The sequence below is a fragment of the Hemicordylus capensis genome, chromosome 2, assembly GCF_027244095.1.
Source record: "Hemicordylus capensis ecotype Gifberg chromosome 2, rHemCap1.1.pri, whole genome shotgun sequence".
Classification (NCBI taxonomy): Eukaryota; Metazoa; Chordata; class Lepidosauria; order Squamata; family Cordylidae; genus Hemicordylus; species Hemicordylus capensis.
Genome location: NC_069658.1, coordinates 226,867,942 through 226,894,667, shown reverse-complemented (window position 1 = coordinate 226,894,667; position 26,726 = coordinate 226,867,942). Strand labels below are relative to the sequence as shown.

Genomic DNA, 26,726 nt, shown 5'->3' with positions numbered 1-26,726 from the left:
AAGAAAAAAGCACGGCGGCAGCAGTAGCTGTGGAGAGGGACGACTGGGCATGGGGAAAGTTTCCTCCTTTGCCCCCTAAAGTTGGGCGGTGGTGGCTGGCTGCAAGGAGTGGGGGGGGGTGAGGAGGGGAGAGTGCCCGTTTTTTACCTTGTGAAAAGCCCGCTGCAGCTATGTAGGCAGCGACCCGTTCCTCCCTCCTCCCCAGTGCCTGACTGCACACAGGGGCTCTGCTTTCCATAGCCCAGATTGCTATGGATAGCAGATGCCGACCCAGCTTTTCCCGCTTGTCTTCCACTCAGCAGCTCTAGGTAAGGTCACCTTTTTGTCGTTCATCCGGCTCACCAACTTCTCTAGACTTCCATTTCGCCTTCCTTTTCAACTTCTGTCTTTGTAAACAATGGATTAATTAAAGCGACAGGAGGCTCCTCCCAACCAGGTGAATTATTCGAGGATAATATCTTGATCCTCGAGAGAGCATTTGGTGACCATTTTAAGAAGGATCTTCGTGAGGGCTTTTTCCTTTCCTTTTTTAGGATAATTGAGCAGCAAGATCAAAATATAGAATTTGATGCCATTCACTCACAGAACAGAAGCTGCCTTCTGCTGTGAGACTGGCTTGTCAAAGTGCCCTTCTTCCACACCCTAACCCTAACCCTAACCCAACCTCAATGACTTTTAAACCTCGCCTTCGCTGCCCCCATTTGACCATCGCCTAGCATCAGGCCTGATTAACTTAGCCCCCCCCCCAGCTGTTTCTGAACTACAACTCCCATAATCCCCTGCCACAGCCACAGTAGCCAGGGATTGTGGGAATAGTAGGCCAACATCTGCAGGAAGGCCGAAGTTGAGCAGCCCTGGTTGCCAGATCTCTTCTAAGGGCTCAAGCGCAAGTTAAAATGCCACACGTGTGTCCCTTATCCCACCGCAGGACAACCCCACTGAAGAGAATAGGATGCCTCTTTGGGCTTCCATGGAAGGTTCGGGATGTCCCTTTTTTGCTCCGGACGCCACAACTCACTGATTTGGTGACTTCTCAGTTCTCTAGTTTGGGCGCGATGTTGAAAGCTTGGGGTCCTTGCCAGGTGATAGAGTTGTACCATGGGATAGCATCAGAGGATTGAAGTGTGCAACCGATGCTTCTCAATAGCTATTCAAGAAGGATTGTATTATATCCTGGACTGGAGCAATTTGTACGGGTGGACTTAGCAAACATTGCAGTGGGCTTGAGGGTCATTTGGTGACCAATGGAGCAGCCTTCCTTCATGTACCTCCTCCCCACCGCCTACAATGGGGGCAAATCCAGCCCCGTTACCCCCGGACATTCACTCTTTCCCCCTCCCTCCCCCCTTTCCCCACCCTTCCACAGAACTGATCAAATCCCCTGGCTGCCTCTCTTTTTGACAGGCGGTGAGGTCCCCACCCCTTCTGACGTCTCCAGCACGATGCTGTTGCTAGAGGTTGGAGCTCAGTTGTCAAGAAAGGCATAGCCAGTGGCGAGGAGGAGCCCCCAGTTCCCCCTCCTCCCAGAGCTATGGCTAGCAGAGCCCCTGTGTGCAGTCAGGCACTGGGGAGGAGGGAGGTGCTGCCCACATAGCATCAGTGAGCTTTTCACAAGGTTAAAATTGGGCACTCTCCCCTCCTCGCCCCCCCTCCCTGCAGCCAGCCACCACCACCGAACTTTAGGATGACAAATTTGTTAGTGAACCAGCAAACTACCAAAGTATACAGTAGGTTACCATAGCACAATTATATACAGAGGATCTGTTTTTATATTGTGTATATATACAGGTATGAGGTCGGAAAAAACAGAGTTTTGAGGTATATGTAAACAATACTGTAGCCAAAGGAAAAGGGGTTTAAAACACATCAGGTGATCGGGGGTGTCACATCTAAGGTCCATTTGTCTTTCTGCACAGGACCATACAGTCTCTTCCAGAAAAAAATCACTGTCTTATCCACGTGTATCTCTTGGTCACGTCTTACCTCCCCATTCCTGTGCAGGAACATAGCATAAATGATATATAGGTTTACTAGCCGGATTACAAAAGGGGGAACATTCTAATTCCCCGAGAGCACCCGTCCCATCCCGTTTTCTCGAGGGCTTTTTACTGGGACCCCGAGTAGTGGTTCTATCACTCGAACCAGAGGTTAATTCTTCCCAAGTCTTGTTTTTCTAAATCGGGCCACACTAACAACTCGCTTACTCTATGCCACACTGCCTTGGTCACCACACACTCCTTTAAGAAGTGTGAGTGGGTTTCCCTGAACATTGTGCCTAGTGCACTGGCTTTTTGCTAGCAGATGATTCTGGGACACTCCTGTTGGTCCTCTGGGAGCTATGATTTAGTCGCATTAAGTGGTAACACTTGGTGGTATAAACGCCACCTCGTTTCCCACATATGAAAGGGGACCTTTCCCCCCCTTAAACAGAGCTATAAGCCTATTGGGCTGCAACAGGTACTGTGAAGTGCGGCATTTGTGGCGTTTACATTCTAAAGCAGGTTTGAAAAAAGCCTCTTCTAGAATCCTGACATAAATTGTTTTCCTCAGCTGCTTGACTGAGGAGGATCCTTTAAAGAGATCCAGAACAACCTTCCATTTCTTTAGTGTAAATAACAAATCCCTCAGGAAATACGGGTGGTCTCCTTTCAATGCTTGCGTGACGTTTCCCTCAACATTTCCTTTCCCCCACCACGCCTTACCCCATATCGACTTCCACCAGCGCAGGGTGAAAAGCGAAACCCAAGTCCTTTGCATGAGGTTGGACATGTTACAAACATTCACAAAAATCCAGTTCTCAAAATTGTAGGACATAAATTCAGTCACAAAATAGGGCTGCAGGGCCGGTAGAGCTAGACCCCCCCGCCGCTCAACCTCCTTAAGGGCTACCACACAGGCCAACATGAAGGATGCCATGTGCCATACTAGATGGAAGACTTGGCTTTCAACTATAAGAAGGAGATTGAGTGGTGGAGGGTAGACTACCACCAGGTTGTGCACTGGGGGTATCAGGTAAGTTCGGATGTAAGCTGCTTTCTGATACATGGCAAGGTTCCACTTTTTCCACATGGAGATTTTAAGCATTACTTTTTCTTCCTATTCTGTCCAATTTCCCCCCTAGATTTTTTCCTTAATCCCAAATCCGATCCCCAAGATGTTCACTGTATCTGCCCACTCCAGTTCAGGCTCCGGGGGCCCTTTGTTTTTACATTCAGAGATGGGCAAGCGTGAGAGCTGCCGCCGTTTGGAGTCCATTTTAACAAACATGTTTTTATTGGCGTTTAGTTCTGAACTGGAGTCCTTGCCATATTCACAGAAAAGGTCCAATATAACAGATGTTTCATGCTCATCTGATAACAGTAAGGTAACATCATCGGCATGAGCCACAAATTTCACTCTAAACTCAGAGATTGGTTCTGAAGGAACAGGTGATTCGGCCATTCCATCACTCTCCCTCTTCCTCTCCCCCAGAAAAACTTCGGGGATCGGAGGGAGGGAGACCGAGAGTCCTTGCAGACTGGGTTCTCTCTGAATCTTGATCAGAATCGAGTCCAGAGCAAAGACATAGAGTAGTGGACTCAATGGGCACCCATGGCGAACTCCTGAGCACAAAGCGATCGGGTCGCCCCACCATCCGTTAATCTGTGGAGTCACTGTCGCATTTGTATAAAGCAATTGTATCCAGGTGACAAAAAGGGGCGGTATACCCTTAGCTTTCAATAATGTCCCCAGGTAACTATGATTCACTTTATCAAAGGCCTTAATTTGGTCCAATAAGAGAAGATGACCTTTCCAGCTCTTGTTCTGGATAGAACAAAAAAGCTCCCTCAGCAGATACAATGAGTCTCCCATCTTTCTTCCCGAGACAGCACTTGTCTGCAAGCTGTGGATCAATTTGGGAGCCACTTTCGCGAATCTGTTATTTAAATTTTTTGCAAATATCCTATAATCAATATTTGTGAGGGTTATCGGCCTCCAGTTTTGTGGTACAGTGGTGTCACCGTTCTTAGGGAAAAAGATTAAAAGGCCATCCCCAAAGGACTTACTCAAATGTCCATTGTTTAGGACAAAATTAAAGAGTTTTACTAAGACCGGCAACAGCAGGTCTGCATAAACCTTATAGAAGAGCCATGTTAGGCCATTGGGGCCCAGGGCAGATGCACTCTTCCCCGTTGAGATAACCACTCTGACCTCTTCCATTGTCACAGGTTGAGTTCTCTCTGGTCTTTTTCTTCTTCAGTGAGGGAATAGCCGAGACCATGCTCACTCAGATCACAGAAACTATCTAAGATTGAATGTCATCTACAGAAATATCTTTCAGTACATACAGGTTTGTATAAAACAGGGCCATGATCTTTAACATATCATGAGGATCAACCTCTAATGGACTACCTCCATCCAGTCGCAGACCCTGAAAAGTTAACACAGATCTATGCATCTTATCCTTTTTGCCCACTCCCCTTTTCCAACTATAGAACCTTTAGAATGATATAGTTTGTTTTCCAGATGTTTGTGCCACAGCTCTCTTTGAAATGTCCTTATTGTCTCCTTGCAGCAGTCCCGTGATTCCACGTCAAAGGAATCCCCCTTGTGATAATCTTTGACCTTTTTCTTATATGCCTAACTAGTAATTGTCTTAGTGCTTTTTCAGTGTCTCCCAAGCTCCCAAAAAATCTTCTGAATCTAAAAGCCAGGGGATCTGCCATTTGAGTTCTAACAGAAGGATCTCTTTAAAATAGTCATCACTCAAAACTTTAGGATGTAATCACCACAATGGCTTACCGCGTGGGATTACCTCTGAAAAATTACAAATAAATTCAACTGCTGTGTGGTCTGACCACTGGGTGAGTAACAGCTTACACCTATAGACTTTAAAAGAATGGGGGCCCCCAGAGCCTATCTAGCTGGCTAGCTGACCTCAGGTGATAATATGTAAATTTAGCTCCAGATTCAAGAGTATATTTATACTGTGATTTAAAAACCATTTTGTGACAAATTGGAAAAAAATCAAAGTCATTATATACACCCAGGGCTTTATCATCTAACCCTAGAGTCTCACTCAAAAACCGGTGGAGAGCTTTTTCATCACTCAATAGAGAAGGGTTGGTGGGGGGGGAGAGGCTGGGAGACCTCCCGCAAAAGTTTTTCTATCACCTGGCTGGGCTCTGTTATTAAAATCCCCTGCGATGTGGAGGTGGCGTCTGGCGTCACATATATCTTTCACTTTAGCCCAGAGAGCTTTCCTAGGGTGTAATTTTACGGGAGCATATATGGTGCAGAACCTCTGAGTTGTTACCAAGCTCGGATCTCCCCTGACTGTAAAATCTACATACATTAGTCTGCCCTGGTCAATTTCCAATACACTCTTGATTATGAGATCGGGTCTATCCTTAAACAGAATTGCTACCCCGGCATTGCAGCTCCCATCGTAGGACCAGAAGGGTGGGCCTACAGTCCATTGTTGTTCTGCTGAGAAGCGGTGACTCTCATTCTCAAAATGGGTCTCTTGAAGGACATACTGTAGATATGATAGTTCAGTTTTGTTAAAAGGCATAGGATCTCTTGCTTTCAGTTTGGTGTCCTTAGTTGGTTAACATTCCATGTGAGTATGGTAAAAGAGTTGGTCACACAACCCATAATAGAGGAATGTTATGTGTAAAGGCAGAAACCCATTCAAACAAAGAGTCACCATTTAAATAGGTGAAACCCCAGGAGTGAGTCAATAGGACGGTAGGCATTAGCTCCTCAGATCTCAAATTGTGTCCGGTAGAATTCCAAGGGTTTCATCAGGTTTATTCAACCCTCACCCCCAGCGTTTTTCAGAGCGACAGCGTTACCTCCAACCCCTTCCACGTTTTCTTCACGTGAAAGTGCAGACCTACTTTGTGGCAGATGAGCCTCGGGAAGGGTCAGTGAAGAAGGGAGGTGTTCAGGTTCAGGGGTGGGAGACGAAGTGGGGGAGGGTTCAGGATAACTGTAGACCCATCGTTGCTCCTCGATGCCTGACAGGCCTCTAGGGGATATTCATTTTCCACACGCTCATCCCAACTCTTCTTTGACATGGGCCCCTTCCACTAAGACACTTGCATCCATAGGGGTGCTATCATCAATAATATCAGTTTCTGTAGGGACATTTACTTCGTGTCTCTGTTGGGAGCCCCCTGGGGTGCTTTTAAGCTGTTCTATTTCCTCAAGTATATTTCTTACTGTCATTAGCTGACAGCTGTAACCCGAGTCTATCGAATCAAGTTCTGCTGTATCTTCAATGATCTGAGCAATGATCTTGATCCAATCTTACCATATCAGGGTCCGTCCCCCCTGTAATTTTGACTGATGGGTCTTTTGCTTGTATGACTTGGAAGAGGCCTAACTTTTCCTCTTCTAAGTGTTTAAGAGTCCTTTTGTATTCTTTCCTCAGGTTCTATATTTCATCCTTTTGGTCATGTTCCACTATCAACTCATCCTCCAGATCACGTAATGTTTTAGGCGTGTTTGGTCCAATTCTTTTTGGAGCCATAGAGCATTTAAAAGATGTCCACTTACTCGGAGCATCTGTCTGACCTTTGCTTTTTACAGGCTTTCTGGGTTTTCTCTGTTCTTTGATCAACTCCTCTACCTGTTGGACAGCTGCAAAGACTGAGAAGGGAACCCTTTCGTTGTCATCATCTGGAACTTCTGCCATGGTTGCTAACAATTTGAATCTATTCTGTTGAGTTAGTCCCATCTAGCATCTTTGGAATGTCCTTTTAGACTGGTTCCAACATTTCTCTCACCCTCCGATTGTCTTTTCTGTTTGGTTTTCTTTGAGGGTGCTTACATCCATGAAGAAGGATGCTGATCTTGCGTTTCCCTAATTATACCATCCAGGGTTGTACAGTCAGTCGGTGGGAGAGAAGGTGCATCCATCTCTTTGCCAGCCTCACAGTGGTCCTGATGTCGTTGCTGCTGTTGTCTGTCTTGTCTTTCAGGTTGTCCTTCGGTTTGTCTTTGCGCTCTCCGCTTTCCCGATTCAGCTACTTTCGCCGCTTTCGCTGCCCTTTCTTGATTGTTTTTGTTATAATGTGCTTCAGGGCACCAGAAGTACGTGTGACCTACTTCCATGCATAAGTTGCAATGAATGCTCTTATAGCAACTCATAGTACTGTGACCTCTCACTCCGCATTTGGAGCAGAGCAATGTATTGCAGTCCCTATGAATGTGATCGTAGGCCCCACAGTGGTAGCATGCCGGAGGTTGTCCACTGTAATGTAGGCTTGCTCTGTCAGAGCCCAGGAAGAAGTATTTTGGTAGGTGTTGTACAGACCCCGTCGCGGGGTCCGTGCGCAATGCTACTATGCATCGGTACTCACCGGTCCAAATTCCATAACTGTCTTTCCTTTCGTGTGGACCCATTAGGATGTTAGCATGCCTTCTCAAACACATAGCCACATCTTCAGCCGGCACTGTCGTGGTCTGAAGGGAGATCGTAAGAACCCTAGTATCAGCTTTAAATAGGGGTACCTCTTTAACACTCGGTCTGTCTTTTTTAGGGTTTTGTTGTTTCAGGCTTGCTACTGGTTTTACTGGTAGCTGTGCTGATTCCCGGGATGTTTGTGCTGGTTGCAGCTTCTCCTTCTTCATCTTTATGCTCTGATTCAAATAAGTGGTAAGCGAGAATAGCCAGTCTATCCACAGGAATGGGCGAGTCATAATCCTCAGCCTTCTCTGAGAATGGGGATAGATTAGATGATGCATCCTCCCTTTTTATTTTTGCTTGCCATGAACGGATCAGTTTTTGTAAGTCTTTAAGTAATACTGTTTCATTCAGCCAGAGAGGAAATCTTAATGCCTTTTGGTGGCTTCTATGCAGTCTCTTGTGTTTAACTGTCATCATCCTTTCTAGGATCATCAAACTGGTTGACACGGCGGTCGAGACCTTTGAAGTTAACAGACCATCCTTTCCAAGTAGAAACTGAAGAATAATATTGTGGTCTTTATCTAGGCGCTCCCATTGCTCAAACTCACTTTTTTCCCTCCATGTTGCTGCGGAAACACTGGATCTTGGTAAAGCAACATGGGCTATGAGGTAGGCCCAGAACTCAAACATGTCTAATGGTCTTATATCAGTTTTTAATAGGAAGGCAGAAACCTCTTTAATGTCCTTTTTCAAAAGTTCTTGCCATTGATTGGGTGTGTAACAACCCTTTTGTTCTAGCACTTCAATAGCATCTGTTTCCAAAATTATGTCAATTGTCTCAGGATTCCACACATCTTCCTCATCTGTCAGATGAGGTTCATCCCCTGATTGGGGTTTATCATTAGATTTATCATCAGATTCATCATCAGAAAAACCTTCAGCACTATCCGCCCCTTCAATGGACTCAATACCTGAGAGCCGGGCTTCTGCACTTTCTGTTAGGTCAACTGAGATATTGTGGACAATATCGCCATCTACTGGCAAAACTGCAGAAGCTTTATCCATTAAACTGACTTTTTGAGAAGTAGGAAATTTTAATTGTCCCATTGAAAGAGAAACTGATGATTTCTCTAATACGTAGGGTCTGGTATCCCCATCGTCTTCAAAGTCTTCCACAAGAAAGCGAGATGACCACCCTGGACTTTTAAAGGGGGAACTATTTCTACAGTCTGTTTCAAAGAGCTCCAAACTCTGGGTCCTCAGCAGAGGCTCTGAACTCATCATAAACATTTGTTTTTTAGTTTCTTCTACTGTTAATTCTTGCTTCCCCAAGGCTGTCAATTCTTGTTCCCCACAGGCTGTTGTAATTATTTTAGGAGTGGGTGAGATTGCATTGGACAAAGCTGCTTGCGACTCAGCAAATTCAACGGAGGATTGCATTAGGTTCACTTTTGCTTCTGCCTGTATTGAATGCATTGGCTGCAATGGCGTAATGAAGGGTACATTCCCCCCTGCTTTTGTGGGGTCTAGGGATGCAGATCCGCACTGCCCGTGGTAATCAATTTGTGCTCCTGACTGTTGGGGATACATTGGTCCCTCCCCCAAGCTCCTAGGGTTTAAATTGCCCCGTTGGCTCGGCTGGCCAGAGACTGTCCCCAGCAAATCTAGCTCCCTTGTACTCACAGGCTTCAGCTTTTCCTCCAGACTTTCGGGCCTGGAAGACCCCAGAAATCCTTCTTCGATTGATCCAGAAATTTGGGAGTGGGCTCCTGTCATCGCTGGGACATTCTTCTTTAACCCCAGGACCGCCTGGGGTTCTACTTCATCCCCCCCCTCCCCCGGCATAACTGGCTGAAACTGGGAGGCCCTCCAGGAGCAACAAACAGGTCCGCTCCCTTAGATTGCTAGGATTAGAGGGCAAAGGGGGAAATTTTCCTTCACCGGGCCGTCGGCCCCTCCCCAAAGCTACTGCTGCTGCCACTGCTTTCTTTCTTTCTTTCTTTCTTTCTTCTCTGCTACTGCACTTTTTTTCTTTTTAGGGGCAACTAAAACCATTTTTTGCCTATGGGTGGCAAAAAGGTTAATCTGCCCCTGGGGAGGCTTTCCAATTAACCCCTGCTAAGTGGGCAAAGAGGCACCTTTTTAACCTGGTGATTCTCTTTATTGAGCAGGGGGAGAGTAACTGGCCCTCTCCACCCCCAGCACAGGACCTCCAGTGACTGTTGCTGGTGTCTATCTTATGTTTCTTTTTTAGATTGTGAGCCCTTTGGGGACAGGGAACCATCTTCTCTATATATTTAATTCTCTTAAACGTACCCGTCACTAATCCCATGCATGGCAGCTCTCACGAGAGTTTGTGAGCATGGTGGCTGGCCGCTGCTGGGAGTTGGTGGGCAGGAGGTGATAGCAGGCTGGTTTTCCAGCCAGCTGGCCGGCCAGCCAGAAAGCACGGCGGGGTGTGGGGGGGAGAATGGGGGCAGAAGCGGCCAGCTGGCCAGAAAGCCAGCTTGGCCGGTGTGTGTGTGGGGGGGAAGTAGCCGCGGTGCCAGCCTCCTCAGATGCTCTGCGCCCGGCCCAGCTAGTTTATTTCTCTATGTAACCCACTTTGGTAACTTTTATTGAAAAGCAGTTTTTAAATATTTGTTGTTAGTTTGGTTCGTTAATAGCTTCCTTGACTTTACTTGTTAGCCAAGCTCACCCCTCCCAGACGGTGGTACTTTCCTCCTTTTTGGTATGCATTCTAACTGGACATCAATGGTTGTGATTTTAAATAGACTCCATGCATTCTGGAGCAAAACGACTCTCCTGATTTTCCCTTTCAGTTTTCTTTTCAGCAAATGCCTCATTTTAGAGAAGTTTCCTCTTCTGAAATTCAAAGTGCCTGTGTTAAGACTTCCTTGGCGATTCTCTCCTTGCATGTTTACTGAATTTGATCACACTATGGTCACTGTTCCCTAGAGGTTCCACGACACCCACATCTCACAGCAGGTCCTGTACACCGCTCAGGATTTAGTCCAAGGTTGCCCTTCTCTCTGGTTGGTTCCATGGCCAGCTGTTCTGGGGCACAGTCATTCAGCATGTCCAGAAATGTGGTCCCTCTGTCATTACCTGACTGAATTTACCCAGCCTATGTGTGTGTAACTGAAGTCACCCATAATTACAGTTCCATCTCTCTTTGATTTCCTTCTGCAACTCCTGGTCACTGCCAGTGTTTTGATCAGGAGGGTGACAGCACGTCCCTAGTAAGCATACTTCCTTTCAAGCCTTGTATTGTCACCCACCGAGTTTCTGTGGAGGACTTTGGTCTTCCTATGTTTTCTAGCTAGTGAGATTCTATCCCTTCTTTAATATACAGTACTTACCTTTACTACTCCACCCCCAATACACCCCTTCCTGTCCTTTATATATAATTTATATCTAGGAATAACCCTGTCCCACTGGTTCTCACTGTTCCACGACGTTTCTGTTATGCCCACTATATCTATGTTTTCATTAGCAACCAAGCACTCCAGCTCGCCCATCTTGGCTCGGAGGCTTCTGGCATTGGCATATAAGCACCTAAATGCTGAATCTCTTAACTGGTGTGTGCTTTGTTTTGGCCATTAGATGTCATGCAGATTAAGACCCCCCCAACAATGAGCACCTCCATCTTGCTTGGATTCAGCTTCCATTTATTATCCCTCATCCAGCCCATTACTGCCTGTAGATAGGCATTTAGGTGCCTAATGCCATTTCCTGATATTGATGACAAAGAGAAATAGATTTGGGCATCATCAGCATATAGATAACACCCACCACCAAATCCCCTGATGACCTCACCCAGCAGATTCATGTAGATGTTAAAAAGCACTGGTGAGAGAATGTAGCCCTGAGGGATTCCATATATAGCTCACATTTTGAAGAGCAACTGTCACCAAGCGGCACCATCTGAAATCTACCTGAGACATAGGAGCAGAACCACTGTAAAACTACCTCCTTTCCCCAAATCCTGCCTGGCTGCTGCTTTCTGGGCTGGGCTGCCTGCCTGCTTGGGCTGGACCGCCTTCCTGCTGCGCGTGGGCCGCCTGTCTGAGCCGGGCCTGCATAGGCTGGGCTGCCTGCCTGGGCCAGGCTGCCTATGGCCTTAGGCCAAAATGGAGAGGGATGATGGGAGTTGTAGTCCAACATATGAGGACCCAAGGTTGCGTACCCATGCTTTATACAAAAGAGTTGCTAATACTCCAATCCTTCTGAAGTGTCCTCAAAGCAAGTATTTCTTTGATTTAGGTGGTTTCAAAAGAGCTACTTAAACCAGCAGTCCGGGATGTAGGGTTGCATATAGCATTTCCAAAACACAACACAAGTGTAATAGAAAAGTAAAATAAGATTTATTAAGGAATCAGTATCTACAGCTAAAATGAGAGAGAGAGAGAACAAACAAGAGAGTTCAACACAAAATCACAACGATCGTGTTACTACCTGACCAGGGGCAGGGATCGGGCCAGGTGGCCTGGTTTCTTAGTAGTTCAGAAAACACAAAATGCTGAAGGGATGCTTTAGTGGTTTCCTCCACTGGGCAGGGGGCTGGACAAGAACAATCCCAAGGTCCCTCCCAACCGTAACATTCTATGATTCTAACATTCTACGATTCTGGTGTTACTTTTTACATCACAAAGCCCCATAAATATCCCTTCCTCGACCCTCCAAAAAAGAAATAAAATCTGTAGCACAGCCTCTGGAGAGTTTCATCAGTTGAGTCAGTGGGGAGCATGAATGAACTGCATGAATGAACTGCATGAATGACTAATTGAACGATGTCAGATGAAATGAAGGTTTATGGCTAGGAAAGAGCTAACAAGGACTGGACATATCATAAGGCATTCTGCTTTTGCAATAGGAGCTACAGATACAAATGCATCCCTGTGAAGGCAAATATGGCTGCCGGCAGAAAAACCGTGCTCCGTGAAGGGGAGCTAGCCACAGGAATACTCAGATGCTCAGGAACAGTTTCTTTCTAACACTCACGAATAATCTCATGCATAATATAGCTCTGATGTCATTAGAAGTATCTGCCAGACGATGAGCATTTTTAGATTATTTTCCACTGTACGGATTCTCTTTTTGTACTAAAAGTCTGATCAAGCTTCCCTCTTCTGAGGCGTTGCCTATGGGTGAATTGTTGGGTATGAAGGTCTGTAGGAGTGTGGAGAAAAAGAGAGAGCTGGTCTGTGGGAGGAGAGCTGCTCTTGTGGTGGCAAGCATGCATTGTCCCCTTAGCTAAGCAGGGTCCACCCTGGTTTGTATTTGAATGGGAGACTGCATGTGAGCACTGTAAGATATTCCCCTTATGGGATGGAGCCGCTCTGGGAAGAGCACTTGCTTGCTTGCATTCAGAAGGGACCTAGTTCCTAACCTGGCTTCTCCAAGATAGGGCTGAAAGAGACTCCGGTCTGCAACCTTGGAGAAGCCGCTGGTACTGAGCTAGATGGACCAATGGTCTGACTTGGTATAAGGCAGCTTCCTATGTTCCTAAGATCTGTGGTCCATCACAACTTGTTTCCACACTCCAGTCATTCCTGTTATTCATAGGATGCCTTCCTGCATGGATTTTTTGATGTCTTGTAAGGTTTTTCTTCTGACGGAAGCTATTTCCACACTCCAAGCATTGATGCGGTTTCTCCACTGTGTGGGTTTCTTGATGGCAAGTAAGGCTGGAGCTCTGGCTGAAGCTCTTTCCACATTCCAGACATGTATAGGGTTTCTCTCCTGTGTGGACTCTTTGATGTTGATTCAGGTTTGAACTCTGTCTGAAGCTCTTTCCACACACCAAGCAGGTATAGGGTTTCTCCCCTGTGTGAATTCTTTGGTGTTGAATAAGGTCTGAATTCTGCCCGAAGCTCTTTCCACACACTAGGCATGTAAATGGCTTCTCCCCTGTGTGCATTCTGTAATGTGAAGTAAGAAGGAAACTGAGACTGAAGCTCTTCCCACACACCGAGCACTTATATGGTTTCTCCCCTGTGTGAACACTTTGATGACTAGTAAGCTGTATCTTCTGAGAAAAGCTCTTTCCACACTCTGAACATTTATATGGCTTCTCCCCTGTGTGGATTCTGTAATGTAAAGTGAGGGTAATGCTGAGCTTGAAGCTCTTTCCACACTCTGAGCATGTATATGGCTTTTCCCCTGTGTGGATTCTCTGATGTCGTTCAAGGGTTACCTTCTGACTGAAGCTCTTTCCACACTCCGAACATTTAAACGGCTTCTCTCCTGTGTGAGTTCTTTGATGGTAAGTAAGACTTGAGCTGTGGCGGAAACTCTTCCCACACTCTGAGCACTGATGAGGTTTCTCTGCTGTGTGGGTTTTTTGATGGCAAGTAAGGCTGGTGCTGTGGCTGAAGCTCTTTCCACATTCCAGACATGTATAGGGTTTCTCTCCTGCATGGACTCTTTGATGTTGATTCAGGTTTGAACTCAGTCTGAAGCTCTTTCCACACACCAAGCAGGTATAGGGTTTCTCCCCTGTGTGAATTCTTTGGTGTTGAGTGAGGTCTGAATTCTGTCCAAAGCTCTTTCCACACACTAAGCATGTAAATGGCTTCTCCCCTGTGTGTGTTCTAAAATGTGAAGTAAGAAGGAAACTGAGTGTGAAGCTCTTTCCACACACCGAGCACTTATATGGTTTCTCTCCTGTGTGGACACTTTGATGACTAGTAAGATGGATCTTCCGAGAAAAGCTCTTTCCACACTCTGAACATTTATAAGGCTTCTCCCCTGTGTGGATTCTCTGATGCTGTGTAAGGTTTACCTTCTGACTGAAGCTCTTTCCACACTCTGAACATTTAAATGGCTTCTCTCCTGTGTGGGTTCTTTGATGGTAAGCAAGACTTGAGCTGTGGCTGTAACTCTTTCCACACTCTGAGCATATATACAGTGTCTCCCCTGCAGGAGTCCTTTGAGGAGTGCTAATGTTTGGTTTACTGGCTAAGGTTTTTGAACATGGAGGAAATTCATTTCTGCTGGTTGCTTTGTGGCCTTCTTGCTGCACTGGAACTTCATGAAAATCAGCCCCATCAGGAATAAGGGCTTCCTTTCTCCCCTTCTGACTGGCTTCAGTTTTCCTCCCCTGCTCTTCATCCTTTTTCTCCTTCTCCTTCCCATCACCTGTAGGGAAAAAGAGAGAAAATTGATGAGACTGAATAGGGAGGCAAATCCTGCCAGGTATTACATACTAAGGTCTTTGACATGACCATCTGGGGGTGTTTGAGGGAGGAAATAACCCCTACACTGATTCCCACAGTTGACCAGAGTCTCCATTTGGTTCTGGTCACTTACCAGACTGCAGCACATTCTTTGTGAATGAGGAGAAAAAGGGAACTAGGTCCTCCAAGTATCCCATAATGCACTGCATTCCCAGTTGAGAGGCAACTCTCAGTACAGCAGCAGTTAGCCTCAGACTGGCCTCTCTACCCACAAAACTCTATGATAAACATGGCTGCCAGCAGCTGGGAATAGTTTTGAACAGCGAGTTCAAAACACAGTCAAACTTTGAGTTAGGGCTGATTGTTAAAACCAAGGTTAAAAAGTCAGGCTACCCACATTTTAGAGGGCTGACGGAGGGCTTTCCATGAGTTCTCACGAGCAGAAAATGCTGGTGTGCTGCCTTCCACTTTTATGCTGCTGATTGTGAGAAGCTCAGTCTCTTTTGATGGGTGTGAACTCAGTGCAGAGGGACTTAACGGGTTTAGAGGCAGTGTGCAGGAGAAGGGACATGACTTCAGCTCCTGCTTTTGGGCTTCCCAGAGACATCTGGCTGGTAGGGCTGTGCATCAGGCACTCTGATCCCAGTGAATCTACAGCACTCCCTCTCCCCTGGTACCGTGCGGAGGTGGCTGCTCAAGTGACATCCATCTCCATGTGCAATTCCTCTCATTTCCAGTGCTGGGGAGGAGGCAGTTCTTCTACTGGAGTAGAAGCCCTCGAAGCCAACAAGAAAAGTATTCAGGGGCATCTGGGAAGTGTAGTTGTCCCATGAGGAAAGCATTGGGAGGAACGACATTTCCCAGTTGTCCCTGCAGGCCTTCCCAGCCAGGCCTACAGCCTCCAGTTCCAGTAGAAGAGGCCTTACCAGTGCGAGGAATTGAATGGCGTTGGCTGCTGCCTCCATGCGGCCCTGGGGGTGGTGGTGGTTGTGCTGCAAATTAATGGGGACGGGAATGTCTAATGCATAGCCCTACTGGCTGACCATTGTGGGAAACATGATGCTGGACTAGCATGTCTTTAACCTAACCCAGCAGGGAGCTTCTTATGGGTTTAAGATGGGCCATCAGCAGCTTCATAGGTTGGGATGCTCAGTAAGAGCTGGCTGTTTCCCATAGATACTTCCCACAAAGCCTGGACACAAGTGACAGGAGACCCTCGAAAACTGCAGGATTAACACCCACAGTTTTATCAATTCATGGACAACTTGCTAATACACACATTCTCTTAGAGCAGGGTAGTTTGGGTCTTTCACAGGATCTTCTGGATGGGATTTAAAAGTTAAAGGGAAAATCCCTTTAACTTTTAAATAACAAACTTGCAAATGACCAGAACTACCCCGGGTAACTATTGCCCTGTACTGCAAATTAGCTGTGAAGAGTTTCAGGATTTAAAAGTTAAAGCACAGCCTGTGTCACTTCTCAACACAGAAGCAGCTGGGAGAACCCCTTTAATTTTTAAATCTGCACCCAGTTGAGAAGCAGCAAAGACTTCTTCATTCGGTGTGGTTTCCCATTCACAGGGTTGTGGGTTTAAAAGTTAAATTCCCAATTCTATGAATGAACAGCCGGTGCCAGTTCCTCCAATTTTTTAAACTCATTTTTTCAGTTAGGTTTGAAAATCAAGGTTTTAACTTTCACAGCAATTTTGTGGAACATTACCCCCTTTATATTCAAACGTCTCCTGTATATCACTTTAAAAAACAACAACACACGTTCTTAAAGTGGTTTGTATAGAAAAAAAGAGTAAGATGGTTCCCGGCTCCAAATGGGTTCACCATCTAAATCAGAGATACTCAGCCTGTGTTCCCAGATGTTGTTGGACTATGATACCCATTATTCCCAGCCACAGTGGCCTTTGGTCACTGTGGTTGGGGATGGTGGGCATTGTAATCCAGCCACATCGGGAGACCCACGTATGAGAACCCCTAACCCAAAAGAAGCATAAGGATGACACCAACAACAGCAACTGGAGAGATGCTCTTCTGTGGTTAGATCGAGAGAGTTGGTCTCCTCATGCCGAATATGACAGAGTCACCACTTCACAATCGGGATCATGTATACCACCTAGAGATGTATATATCAGGCAGTATATAAATTTGATCAATTAATAAATTTTAAAATTGTGCCTCTTTGCCCAGTTAGCAGAGGTGAATGTCCTTGAGGAGAACACGTCCTGTGAAAAGCCGGAAAAAGAGCTCCCCGGTACCCCACCCCACCATCAGATCACCTGAAGATCTCTCGCCCTCGTCAAAGCCCTTGTCTTCCAGCCAGGAGAGGAGATCAGGTTTGGAATCCAAAAGTCCTTCTTGGAAGAAAAGAGACAGAGAAGATATCTGAGACACTTTTGACCACAACAAATATTCAGAGAACCCAAACCAGCCTGTCTGAACCCTCCTCTCCTTCCTGCCACATGAAGGGATAAGAAGGGTCAAGCCATTTTAACGTACCACACTGCGGTGGTAGTGATCACCACTCAGAAGCAGAAGATTTAAGCTTTGTTCAGACATTACTTTGCACCTGCCTTCACATGTCTGAACACACGTACATGTCTATGAGTGATGACTGTTCCTTTGTTCATTTTAAAAGTCAATGTGGCTACAGGCTCCTCAAAATGTAGGATACAGATAAGGAGGGTAATGCTGTGCCTGTGTTCAACATAATATGGCAATAACTGTATCTGTTTCCATAGACAGTATCTTTGTCCATAGACTGTACCAGCGCTGAACATAACACGTGATTAGGAGGACTAAGACTTTTTAATTCTTAGGCACTGGTGTGTAGCTGTAGTGATTTGGAACAGGAAAACTAAGTCATGTCAGAATGTGGTTGCCGACTGCCCACTGGGTGTTGAAATCCCACTGGGAAGGCAGCGATGGAGAAGAAGCCAGGAGATCACTTCTTAGTCACAAGGGAAGGGAAGGGAAGCCACAACTTGGCTTCCCTTTCCCTGCTAACTGAGCCTCCCTAATCCTAATCCTTACTGAGCAAAGAGAAACCTTTTAAAAGTGGTGATTGTCTTTCTGAGCAGGGGGAGAGCAACTGGCCCTACCCATCCCCAGCACAACATCCCTCCAGTGGCTGTTGCTGGTGTTTATCTTATGTTTCTTTTTAGATTGTGAGCCCTTTGTGGACAGCGATCCATCTTTATTTATGTATTGATATTTCTCTATGCAAACCACTTTGGGAACTTTTGTTGAAAAGTGGTACATAAATATTTGTTGTCTTTATAGTTGTGGAGAACCCACTTAGTCCTTTGCCAGGAGCATTTCCAGACAGCAGGCTTTATCACAGGTTTACTGAGAGGCTCTACTGTGGGTTCAAATTTGCCCCCCAAAACCAACACAAAAAGTGGATTTTTTTTTACCCTGGACATAAATTGGGCTATGTTCCAAAGTGTAATGGAAACCCCAAATCATGTGGAGTCTTCCCCGATACCTTTCAGGGACTTCATGGTAAGTCTGGCTATGTGTACGCACACTCGCCATTCCCGAGGAGAAGCGAGCAAAAAAGTGTTTATATTTCTATATTTTGCTTGGTCTGTGGGGATTAGTGAGTTCAGCATGGCAGCTGTTGCCAGGCATCTGGAGTGACAGAAGGAGTTCTATAGAAGTCTGCTGAAGAGTCAGTTGGAAGATCACTGTCAAGGAAGAAGAAGCGGGAGAGGGACTCGGAATGAAGGAGAGTAAACTGTAACTGGTCGGGAGATCCACTGTATATTTCTTGGAAAAGATCAAGCTTTTTACTATTGTTTCACAAAAACAAATCTCCTTTATTTTAAAAAAACTATTCGGACGTTTGTGTATTGGAGTAACACTCCTTGCCTATAGCATCCCACCGCTATCAAGGGCAGTATAAATCACAGAAGGGGACGACTGAAGATAAAAGGGGGTGGCAGAGACAGGAATCGTCAGCTGAGGTCACAGTCCTCCTCCCAGCCTGGCAGAGGAGGGCATGAGGAGAGCTGGTCTTGTGGCAGCAGGCATGACTTGTCCCCCTAGCTAAGCAGGGTCCGGCCTGGTTGCATCTCAGTGGGACACTACATGTGTGAGCCCTGTAAGACATTCCCCTCAGGGGATGGAGCAGCTCTGGGAAGAGCAGAATGTCCCTGGTTTCGTCCCTGACATCTCCAAGATAGGGCTGAGAGAGATGCCTGCCTGCCTGCAACCTTGGAGAAGCTGCTACCAGTCTGTGTAGTTACTGAGCTAGATGGACCAATGAACTGACTCAGTATATGGCAGCTTACTATGTTCCAATGAAGCTGCTGTTCCCTTAACAGCTATAGTGTCTGTCGCCTGATTAGCTCCAGTTGAAAAAGCGACAGATGAATTTAACAGATAAGTAAACAGAGCATCCAAGGAACATGGACCAGCCAGTGATGTCCTCCTTAAAATTCATTGGCAGAGGCCAGCAATAGAGGCAAGTCCTACATTCGGCATCTATCTAACAAGGGCCAAGAGGGAGCCTTACCCAGGGAGGCCAGAAGCCCAGAATTCTCCTCCATGACTTCTCTGTGCAGAGCCTTTTGGTCCGCATCCAGCAGAGCCCACTCCTCCTCCACGAAGTACACGGCCACCTCTTCCCAGGTCACCGGACCCTGAAGGAAGGAGGAAATGTTTGCTCTACACAGGCAATATGACAGTTTAAGAGAGGCGGTTGAAGGAGGTTCAATAGCAGAATCTAGAAGAATCTTGCAAAGCCAGGGTGGTGTAGTGGTTACAGTTAGACGAGGACTAGGGAGAGCCAAGACCAAATCCCCAGTCAGCCATGAAAATTCCTTGAGTGACTTTGGCCAACCGCTTATCTCTCAGCCTAACCTACCTCATAGAGTTGTTGTGAAGATACCACACTGGTCTCCATGGAAGAAAAGTGGGATATAAATGTAAAAATAAAGACAGACTTCTAAATCCCCCCTGTTGCATTCAAAGCCTTCCTCGAGGGCGGCTTTGACAGAAAGAAGGGAAAGTGACAGATACTTTGAGGACCGAGTCCCTGCCCGTCTCCCCACTCCTCCTCCTCCTCCTCTTACCTGCTCTGGGGACGCCACAGCAACCTCTTCCATCCCAGCACGAGGGGGAGGGGGCCTTGGATGAAGCACCAGGGTCATTCCGCTGCCTGGGAGGGAGACAAAGGAAGTGGGGAGATCTCTGGGCCTGCTAAGAATGGCTTCATTTCTTTCCTGGAGTGGTATCAGTTGGTTTCCATACTGCTTTGGGTCACCATTCAAAGCACTGCTCTGGAGTTAAAAGGTCTGAAACTCTTGAAAACGTGGAAGGAGCATTTGTTCCCCACACACAGTGAAAGCAGGACGTAAGAACAAAAGGTGTCTGGCATATTTGAGAGAGGGGGGCCATGCTCAAATGCGACACCTGGGTCCTTACCTAGAGAGGCGGCTTCTCTCTCATCCTCCTGCACGATCCACTTGAACATGGGCTGTGGCTTGGCACAGGATGGAGCCTTCTCTGCCGCATGGAAACTGGTGGCCACTTTGGCTAACATTCCCTGGAACTGATACGAGAGAAAAGATCCCAGCCAGGAAACGCAGGAAATTAATGGATTGATTGATTAGGAACCTAAGTAGATTGGAATTAGGCATGTAAATACATATAGATATGGATATAGATCTATCCCACACCTTCAACACAAGTACAGGAAGGGTAGAGAGGGTTCCATTCCCACCTATTTCTGCAGATAACAAAACTTTGAAGAAAGGTACCTTAATCCTAGGGGGATTGGGGAGGTTGGGTTCCGAAACACATTGAAGTGTGCCAAAAATCACAAGGAAAAGGGGTGGGTGGCGTAACTTGATCTCCAGCAGTGCCCCCCAAACCTGCAAATCCTCCCATTTTGGCCATTTTGTTTGTTCTTTTCGGGGAGAAAAGTGCCACAAAATGGCTCTGCTAAACAATGGCAGCCGGAATGACATTGGAAGTCATTTCCAGCCACTCAGGAAGAGCAGCCACTTGTGGATATGTGGAACTGCGGATGGAGAATCCGTGAATAATGAGGGTCTCCTGTACTCTCAGGGTAGCGATAACACATTTTAATAAATGTGACATGTTATTATAAAGTTCTAATAAAAATAGGGTACAAAGCAACTGATTCTCTTCAGGAGAATTCAGTGGTGGAACATGACCATAACATATGAAGTGGCAGTGAGCAGCCTCCTTCATTACAGGCTGGTTCTTGTGAACATTAATGCAATTTGCGCAGCAACTTCTTCATGGCGAAAAGGTCGCACCAAATCCCAAATCAGCCCTTGTGTGGATCCATGACACACTTGACCTCATTGTGGCGATGACCTTGGACCCCTTAACCATTGGAAGGATTCCACCCCAATATGAAATATGCAGCTGTGGTCCTAATTCTACCTGATCCACAGCTCCACCGAGAGAGGACTGTCTGTGCATTCGTGAATCCAACCAACAGTTTGTGAACAGGTGGACGTTGCAAGTTAAATTCATAGAGTAGAGGAGGGAAGGGGCAGAGGAATTCAGGTGGGAGGCAGGAAATGTGAGGATTCTATCAATTTTTTATTGTTATCATAACAACGGGAAAACCCAGCAAAACCTAAAATGGGGTGTGGGCATAAATGGGTAAAAGATGAAGCAGTGTCACACCAGAAAGTTGGCAAAAATAAGATCATTTGAAGAGGTCTGAGGAAACGAAAATGGTTTTGCTGGGTCTCGGAAAGAGCTGAGATCAGGCACCAGTTGACCCTCTCTGGAGAAAGCATGAAATCACTAGTTGGGTGCCACAGCAAAGAAGCCCCTCCTGGAGCAGCACGAGATACTTGGAAGGGGTGGTGAAGTTCTAGGGTGGGAGAGGATCCTGATGCAAGGACAGCTAGAGCCACTCTCTCCTCCCAGCAGCAGAGGCTGAGGAGGGGATAGGGGCAGGCAAAGGTCAAGGGGGCACCCATTCTCCATACCTGGGACTCCTTATTCTGCCCTCCAAGCCCTGAAACCCACCAGCATGAGAGTGGAGAAGACGGTCCACTGGGGAACTAATCCAAGACAAGGGATGGAAGAGGACATCTCCCTCTGAAAACCAGAGCACAAAGCTGGTGCCACTGAGAGCATAGCGGTTTTGATGGCTACAACAGGCAAACTGAACCCGTTTGGAGGAAAGCTCCCTGGCTCTCCTTGCATGAGGATCCTCTTCCTTTCCTGGAAGCAAAGTTCCCTTCAAGTATCTTTTGCTCCACCAAGGAAAATTCCCCCCTAACATCTCAAACACACACACACACACACACACACACACACACACACACACACACACACACTCAGACCCCTGGCCCAGGGTTGTTAGGGACACCTCTGGATGACTTGCAGCGAAATTGAGCAACCAATGGAGACTGTTAGGAATCCATGGCACACCTTCTCTGTCCCTTGGAGCTTCAGGGATGAAACAGACGTTCTTGCCAGCTGTTCTTCCTGCTTTATGTCCCCTGCCTGGCTCAAGAGAAAACCTTCTGCCAGGGCCACTGCCTGGGAACTGGTCTCTGCTCCGCATTCTCTGATCCAGCTCTCCATCTCTGGGGGCAGGATGGCCAGGAACTGCTCCAGGATCACCAGGTCCAGGATTTGAGCTTTGGTGTGCCTCTCTGGCTTCAGCCACTGGCAGCAAAGACGGTAGAGTTGGCTGCAAACCTCTCGGGGCCCCTGAGCCTCCCGGTAGCAGAACTGCCTGAAGTGCTGGTGCTGTGCATCTGAGCTGGTGGTGTCCTCTCCCAGGACCTTCTGCAAAGTTCCCCCCCAGAATTCCCTGCTGCTTTCAGCATGGATGGTATCAGGGTCTCTTCCTGCTATGGGGCCAGCTGAGTTTTGTTCTTCCATCTTGGATTCCACAGCTACCATCAAGTCTTGTCTGATCTCCTTGCTCTGATGCTAATTTCTTTCTTCCTGAAGGACCAAAACAAAAATGGTCAGCATTTGAAGTGTGGGAACCCAGGCCTGAATAGGAAGCAGCTCCTTTTCTGTGCAAATATTACATTCACCAAGTGGTGGGGCGGGGGGAGAAAGGAACCAGGGAAAGGAATCAGAGAATGGGAGAGCAGGTGGGGAAATTCTCCTCTGAAGAGGCACCGAGCACAACCTGCATTTGGTTACAGCCCCACACAGTTCTGTAGCATTTCTGGCTTTCCCCCCACCTCGCACTCCACTAGGGTGGTTCACAGGATGATGTCTGTAGTAGGAGAAACATCCTACCTTCGTTCTGGGTAATGAGATAGGGTTCCTTTAAGAGGAATAGGAGGTGGTAGGGATGTGCACGGAACCAGCGATTCTGCCAGTTCGAACGCGGCGGGGGTCTATTTTAAGAGAGGGGGAGGGTGCACTTACTCCTTCCACCGCTTTCCCCACTCCGGCATCCGGGTTTTTCAAAGCGCATCAGCGTGGCACTGTACCCTCCTACCGCCATGTTGCCCTCGTCTTCTGGATATGACAGGAAGTTGCTGATGCATCAGTCGTATCCGGAAGACGAGGGCAACGGAGTAGCAGGGAGGTAAGCTGCCGCCCTGATGGGCTTTGAAAAACAAGGACGCAGGCGGGGGGAAAGCGGTGGGAGGGGTAAGTGCACCCTCCCCCGCTATTAAAGCTAGATCCCCACTGCCTTTGAGCCTCCCTGTCGCGGATCCATGCACATCCCTAGGAGGTGGAAACGGATGGCAGAGCTTTCCCCTCCAATGACTTGAAGGTTCTTGTAAAGTTATCATCCACAAAATAACTAACAACTAATAATTGCTTTGACTCTTGTGGTTGAGGTACACTGAGGGAGGGAGCATGGTGAAGCTCTTCTGGGAGGGCGTTGCAAAGCCATGGAGCCACAACCAAAAAGGCCCCGTCTCTATTCCCCTTTCTTTGGAATGCTCCCCCCGCCCCCAGAGCTTTGCCATGCTCCCTCCCTCAGTGTTGAAAAAAACACACACAATTAAAAACATGTCTTTTTAAAGAGGCTTTTACGTGTTTTATCTGCTGCTTGTATCTAGTAGTTTCTTTCATTTTTATAGTTCTGTTTTTAGATTTTTATTAATATCTTTTGAAACTTGTGAGCCGCCCCGAGCAGTAGTGTACTAGAGGAGTGGGATATAAATATTTTAAATAAATATAGGCCACCTCCAGCCCAAGAGGCAAGATGCTTCTCAATCCCAGTTGCAGAGGAGCAACAGCAGGAGAGAGGGCCTGCCGTCACCACTTGCCTGTGGGCTTCTCTGAGGCACCTGGTGGGCCACTGTTGTGAAACAGGAGGCTGGACTGGATGGGCCTTGGGCTGTTCTTATGTTCGTACGAGGGGAAAGGAAGGCTCCTTCCATGACTGTCTCCTAAGCAGCTGCTGGTGTGGAGGGCTTTCCCTCCTGCCTCATTCAGTAGCTGGGTACAGCGGTTGGGGAGCAGGGAGCCCTCCAAGCACACCATCTTGGAAAGAGCCTCTGGCCTTCTTTTCTGCAGACCACCCAATATCGGAAGTCCACACAGCTCCTGAAGTAGAGTAGCAAACTTCTCCTACTCTAGTGATCATTGTGTGAACTGCCCCACTATCTCTGACAAATGCGTTGTCTGCTTCACCCTCTGCCCCCTAACTAAGCCCCTAACAAAGCCCGTTCAGCCAGACCCGCCCCCCTTCTTTTCATTTCCACTCTGCAAATGCAAACTGGTTTCAGGCAAGTTTCTGTGTATCCACATTGAAAGGAAATGGTCTCAAGTTCCGTCCAGGAAAATGATCTTTCAGTCTCTGCTGGCTGAACAGAGAGGGAGAGGAAATGAAGGTTCCTGAGGTGGGATTTGTGGAGGATGTCCAGAGAGATGTCCAGAGACTCCAGCCTGCAACCTTGGAGAAGCCGCTGCCAGTCTGCATAGACAATATTGATCCAGATGGACCAATGGTCTGACTCGGTGGAAGGCAGCTTCCTATGACCTAAATGGGACTTACTTCTGAGTAACAGGGGCATAACTACCATTAGGCAAGGGGAGGCAGTTGTCTTGGGGCCCCACTGCCTCAAGGGGCCCCCCAGAGGCACATACATGACTCCCCACGCGTCCATGTTGCAACCCCTATGAATTATGTTGAGTCTCTTGGAGAGCGGCAGGAGCAGAGAGTAAAAAAACTAGATTCAATGTGAACTAGATATTCACCGTATTCATAATGGGGATGTGAGTGTGAGTCAGGGTGGATTTGATTTAAATCAAACTGATTTAAATCACGATTTAAATCACGATTTAAATCACTAGCAGGGTGGATAAAAATCAATGATTTTTTTTTTAAAAAAATTGGATTTAAATCAAAAAAATCGGATTTAAATAAAAAAATCTGATTTTTTTGATTTTTTTTTTTAAAAATCATTGATTTTTATCCACCCTGCTAGTGATTTAAATCGTGATTTAAATCAGTTTGATTTAAATCAAATCCACCCTGGTGTGAGTGCACGATATATTGTGAAGTGTGTTTGTGTGTGTGTATCAGCGAGGGGCCCATTTTAAAATCTTGTCTCTGGGCCCCCTCCAACCTTGCTACGCCCCTGCTGAGTAAAATGCACAGGCTTGCATTGTCAAACTTGGGAAGGAGAGCTGGTCTTGTGGTCGCAAGCATCAATTGTCCCCTTTGCTAAGAAGGGTCTACCCTGGTTTGCATTTGAATGGGAGACTACATGTGTGAGTACTGTAAGATCTGGGGAGAGCATCTGCATGCTTGCATGCAGAACGTTCCAAGTTCCCGCCCGGGTATTTCCAAGATAGGGCTGAGAGAGACTCCCGCCTGCTACCTTGAGTACCAGTTGCAGGGGAGTAATGGCAGATGAGAGGGCATGCCCTCAACTCCTGACTGTTGGCTCCCAATGGCATCTGGTGGGCCACTGTGCGAAACAGGATGCTGGACTAGATGGGCCTTGGGCCTGATCCAGCAGGGCTGTTCTTATGTTCTTAGATGGACCAATGGTCTGACTCGGTCTTAGGCAGCTTCCAATGCTCCTAGATCAGCTGCAGAGGTTGCCTCCCTTCCCCCTTTTCTCTTCTCTACCAGCTCCCTGCAACCACCTCTCAATACATGGGCAGTGGTTTTACTACTAGTTCAGGGGTGGCCAACCTGAGGCTGTCCAGTTGTTATTGGGTTACAACTCCCATCCTCTCCAGGAGCAATAAATGGTCCCAAGGCACTCAGGCACACCTCCCTGCTCTCTCTTCTCATGTGCCAGGCAAGAGAAAAACCTCATCTAAACCTCAGCTAAACCCCTATCCGGCACTCGCTTTCCAGATTATACCCTACAACGGGGTCCCTACGGATCTGCTAAGTGTGCTTCCACACTTGCTGTCAGCAGGGTGCCGTTCACATTTCTGATGCTTTGTTTCGGATTTAATCGCTGTGATTGAGTGCTATAACGTTGTAATTGAGTCACAAAAAGGTTGCTAGGGAGGATTTTTTTTTATTCTGAGGATCGTTGTGAATATGATCCTGCCAAGTGGAAGCATTTTACCGCGGTTGTAGCGGGTAACTGGAAAGCGCCTAGTGAGGGAAAGAGAGGTGAACTGGGAAAAGCCACTTCCTGCCCAGTCTCACCCCTTGGCGAAGTTGGGAGAGGTCTAGTGACTTGATGTCTATAGGAGGTGGCTCCCCATTAGCTGCTTGGTGAAAAATGGATGGAAGGCAAGGCAGGAAAGTGGGGAAGGATGGGGCGGGGCATAGCTCAATGCTTGATCATGCACTTTGCATGTACAGGACAGGTCGCATTCTCAAACCCTCCCCCCACCCCACCCCATATGGTCTCAGATCCCCATCCTTTATCCTTGCATCTGGGTCCTTTCCTAACTCCGCGGCGCGCCCCGCTAGAGAAGCCTTTGCGCACTTACCGGATCCCTCCGATAAGACTTCGGCTCCCGCGCGTGGGAAAATCCACGGCTCCCTTCCCACAGGGTGGAGGCGGGGCGGGAAGTGACGCATGGCCCACAGCCTCTCAGGCACCCCACTTCTTCGCTTCCTCTCTAGGAATCTGAATTCTTTCCCATTAACCCTTTAGCGAAAGGACGGGTCCCTGGCCCTCTACACGCTGGAGGAAGAGAAGGGGAGGGGGTCTCCCCCTAAAGGGATCCTTCCTTGGAGAT

The 26,726-nt window shown here is 47.2% G+C and overlaps 2 protein-coding genes and 1 long non-coding RNA gene across 3 annotated transcripts in view; 1 reads left to right on the top strand and 2 right to left on the bottom strand.

Moving 5' to 3' along the window:
- Nucleotides 1–183: 183 nt before the first annotated feature.
- Nucleotides 184–17,864, top strand: LOC128347027 (uncharacterized). The gene is made up of 2 exons (XR_008317345.1): nt 184–308; nt 16,776–17,864. It is a non-coding gene; the product is annotated as an uncharacterized LOC128347027 (long non-coding RNA).
- The window catches only part of LOC128347020 (zinc finger protein OZF-like), a 36,769-nt gene continuing 21,784 nt past the window's right edge, over nt 11,742–26,726 (bottom strand). Inside the window, exon 9 of the mRNA XM_053301014.1 lies at nt 11,742–14,307. Within this exon, the coding sequence (XP_053156989.1) occupies nt 12,897–14,307 (1,411 nt within the window). The 3' untranslated portion in view covers nt 11,742–12,896. The remainder of the gene's footprint in view (nt 14,308–26,726) is intronic.
- On the bottom strand, nt 16,292–26,563 carry LOC128347023 (zinc finger protein 213-like). The gene is made up of 6 exons (XM_053301022.1): nt 26,475–26,563; nt 22,014–22,538; nt 20,016–20,142; nt 19,664–19,749; nt 19,105–19,231; nt 16,292–16,942 (listed from the first exon to the last, which is right to left on the bottom strand). The coding sequence occupies exons 2-6, from the start codon at nt 22,491–22,493 to the stop codon at nt 16,776–16,778; spliced, it is 987 nt and encodes a 328-aa protein (XP_053156997.1). The 5' UTR covers nt 22,494–22,538; nt 26,475–26,563; the 3' UTR covers nt 16,292–16,775.

What these genes read in the sequence shown, in the direction of transcription:
- LOC128347023 (XM_053301022.1), bottom strand. Translation starts at nt 22,493, where the DNA reads ATGGTAGCTGTGGAATCCAAGATGGAAGAACAAAACTCAGCTGGCCCC. An exon ending in CTGTGGCGTCCCCAGAGCAG is followed by an intron (nt 19,232 to 19,663) that starts GTAAGAGGAGGA and finishes TCCTTCCTTCAG; the next exon opens with GGTCCGGTGACCTGGGAAGA. An exon ending in TGGGCTTCTGGCCTCCCTGG is followed by an intron (nt 16,943 to 19,104) that starts GTAAGGCTCCCT and finishes TTTTCTTCCAAG; the next exon opens with AAGGACTTTTGGATTCCAAA.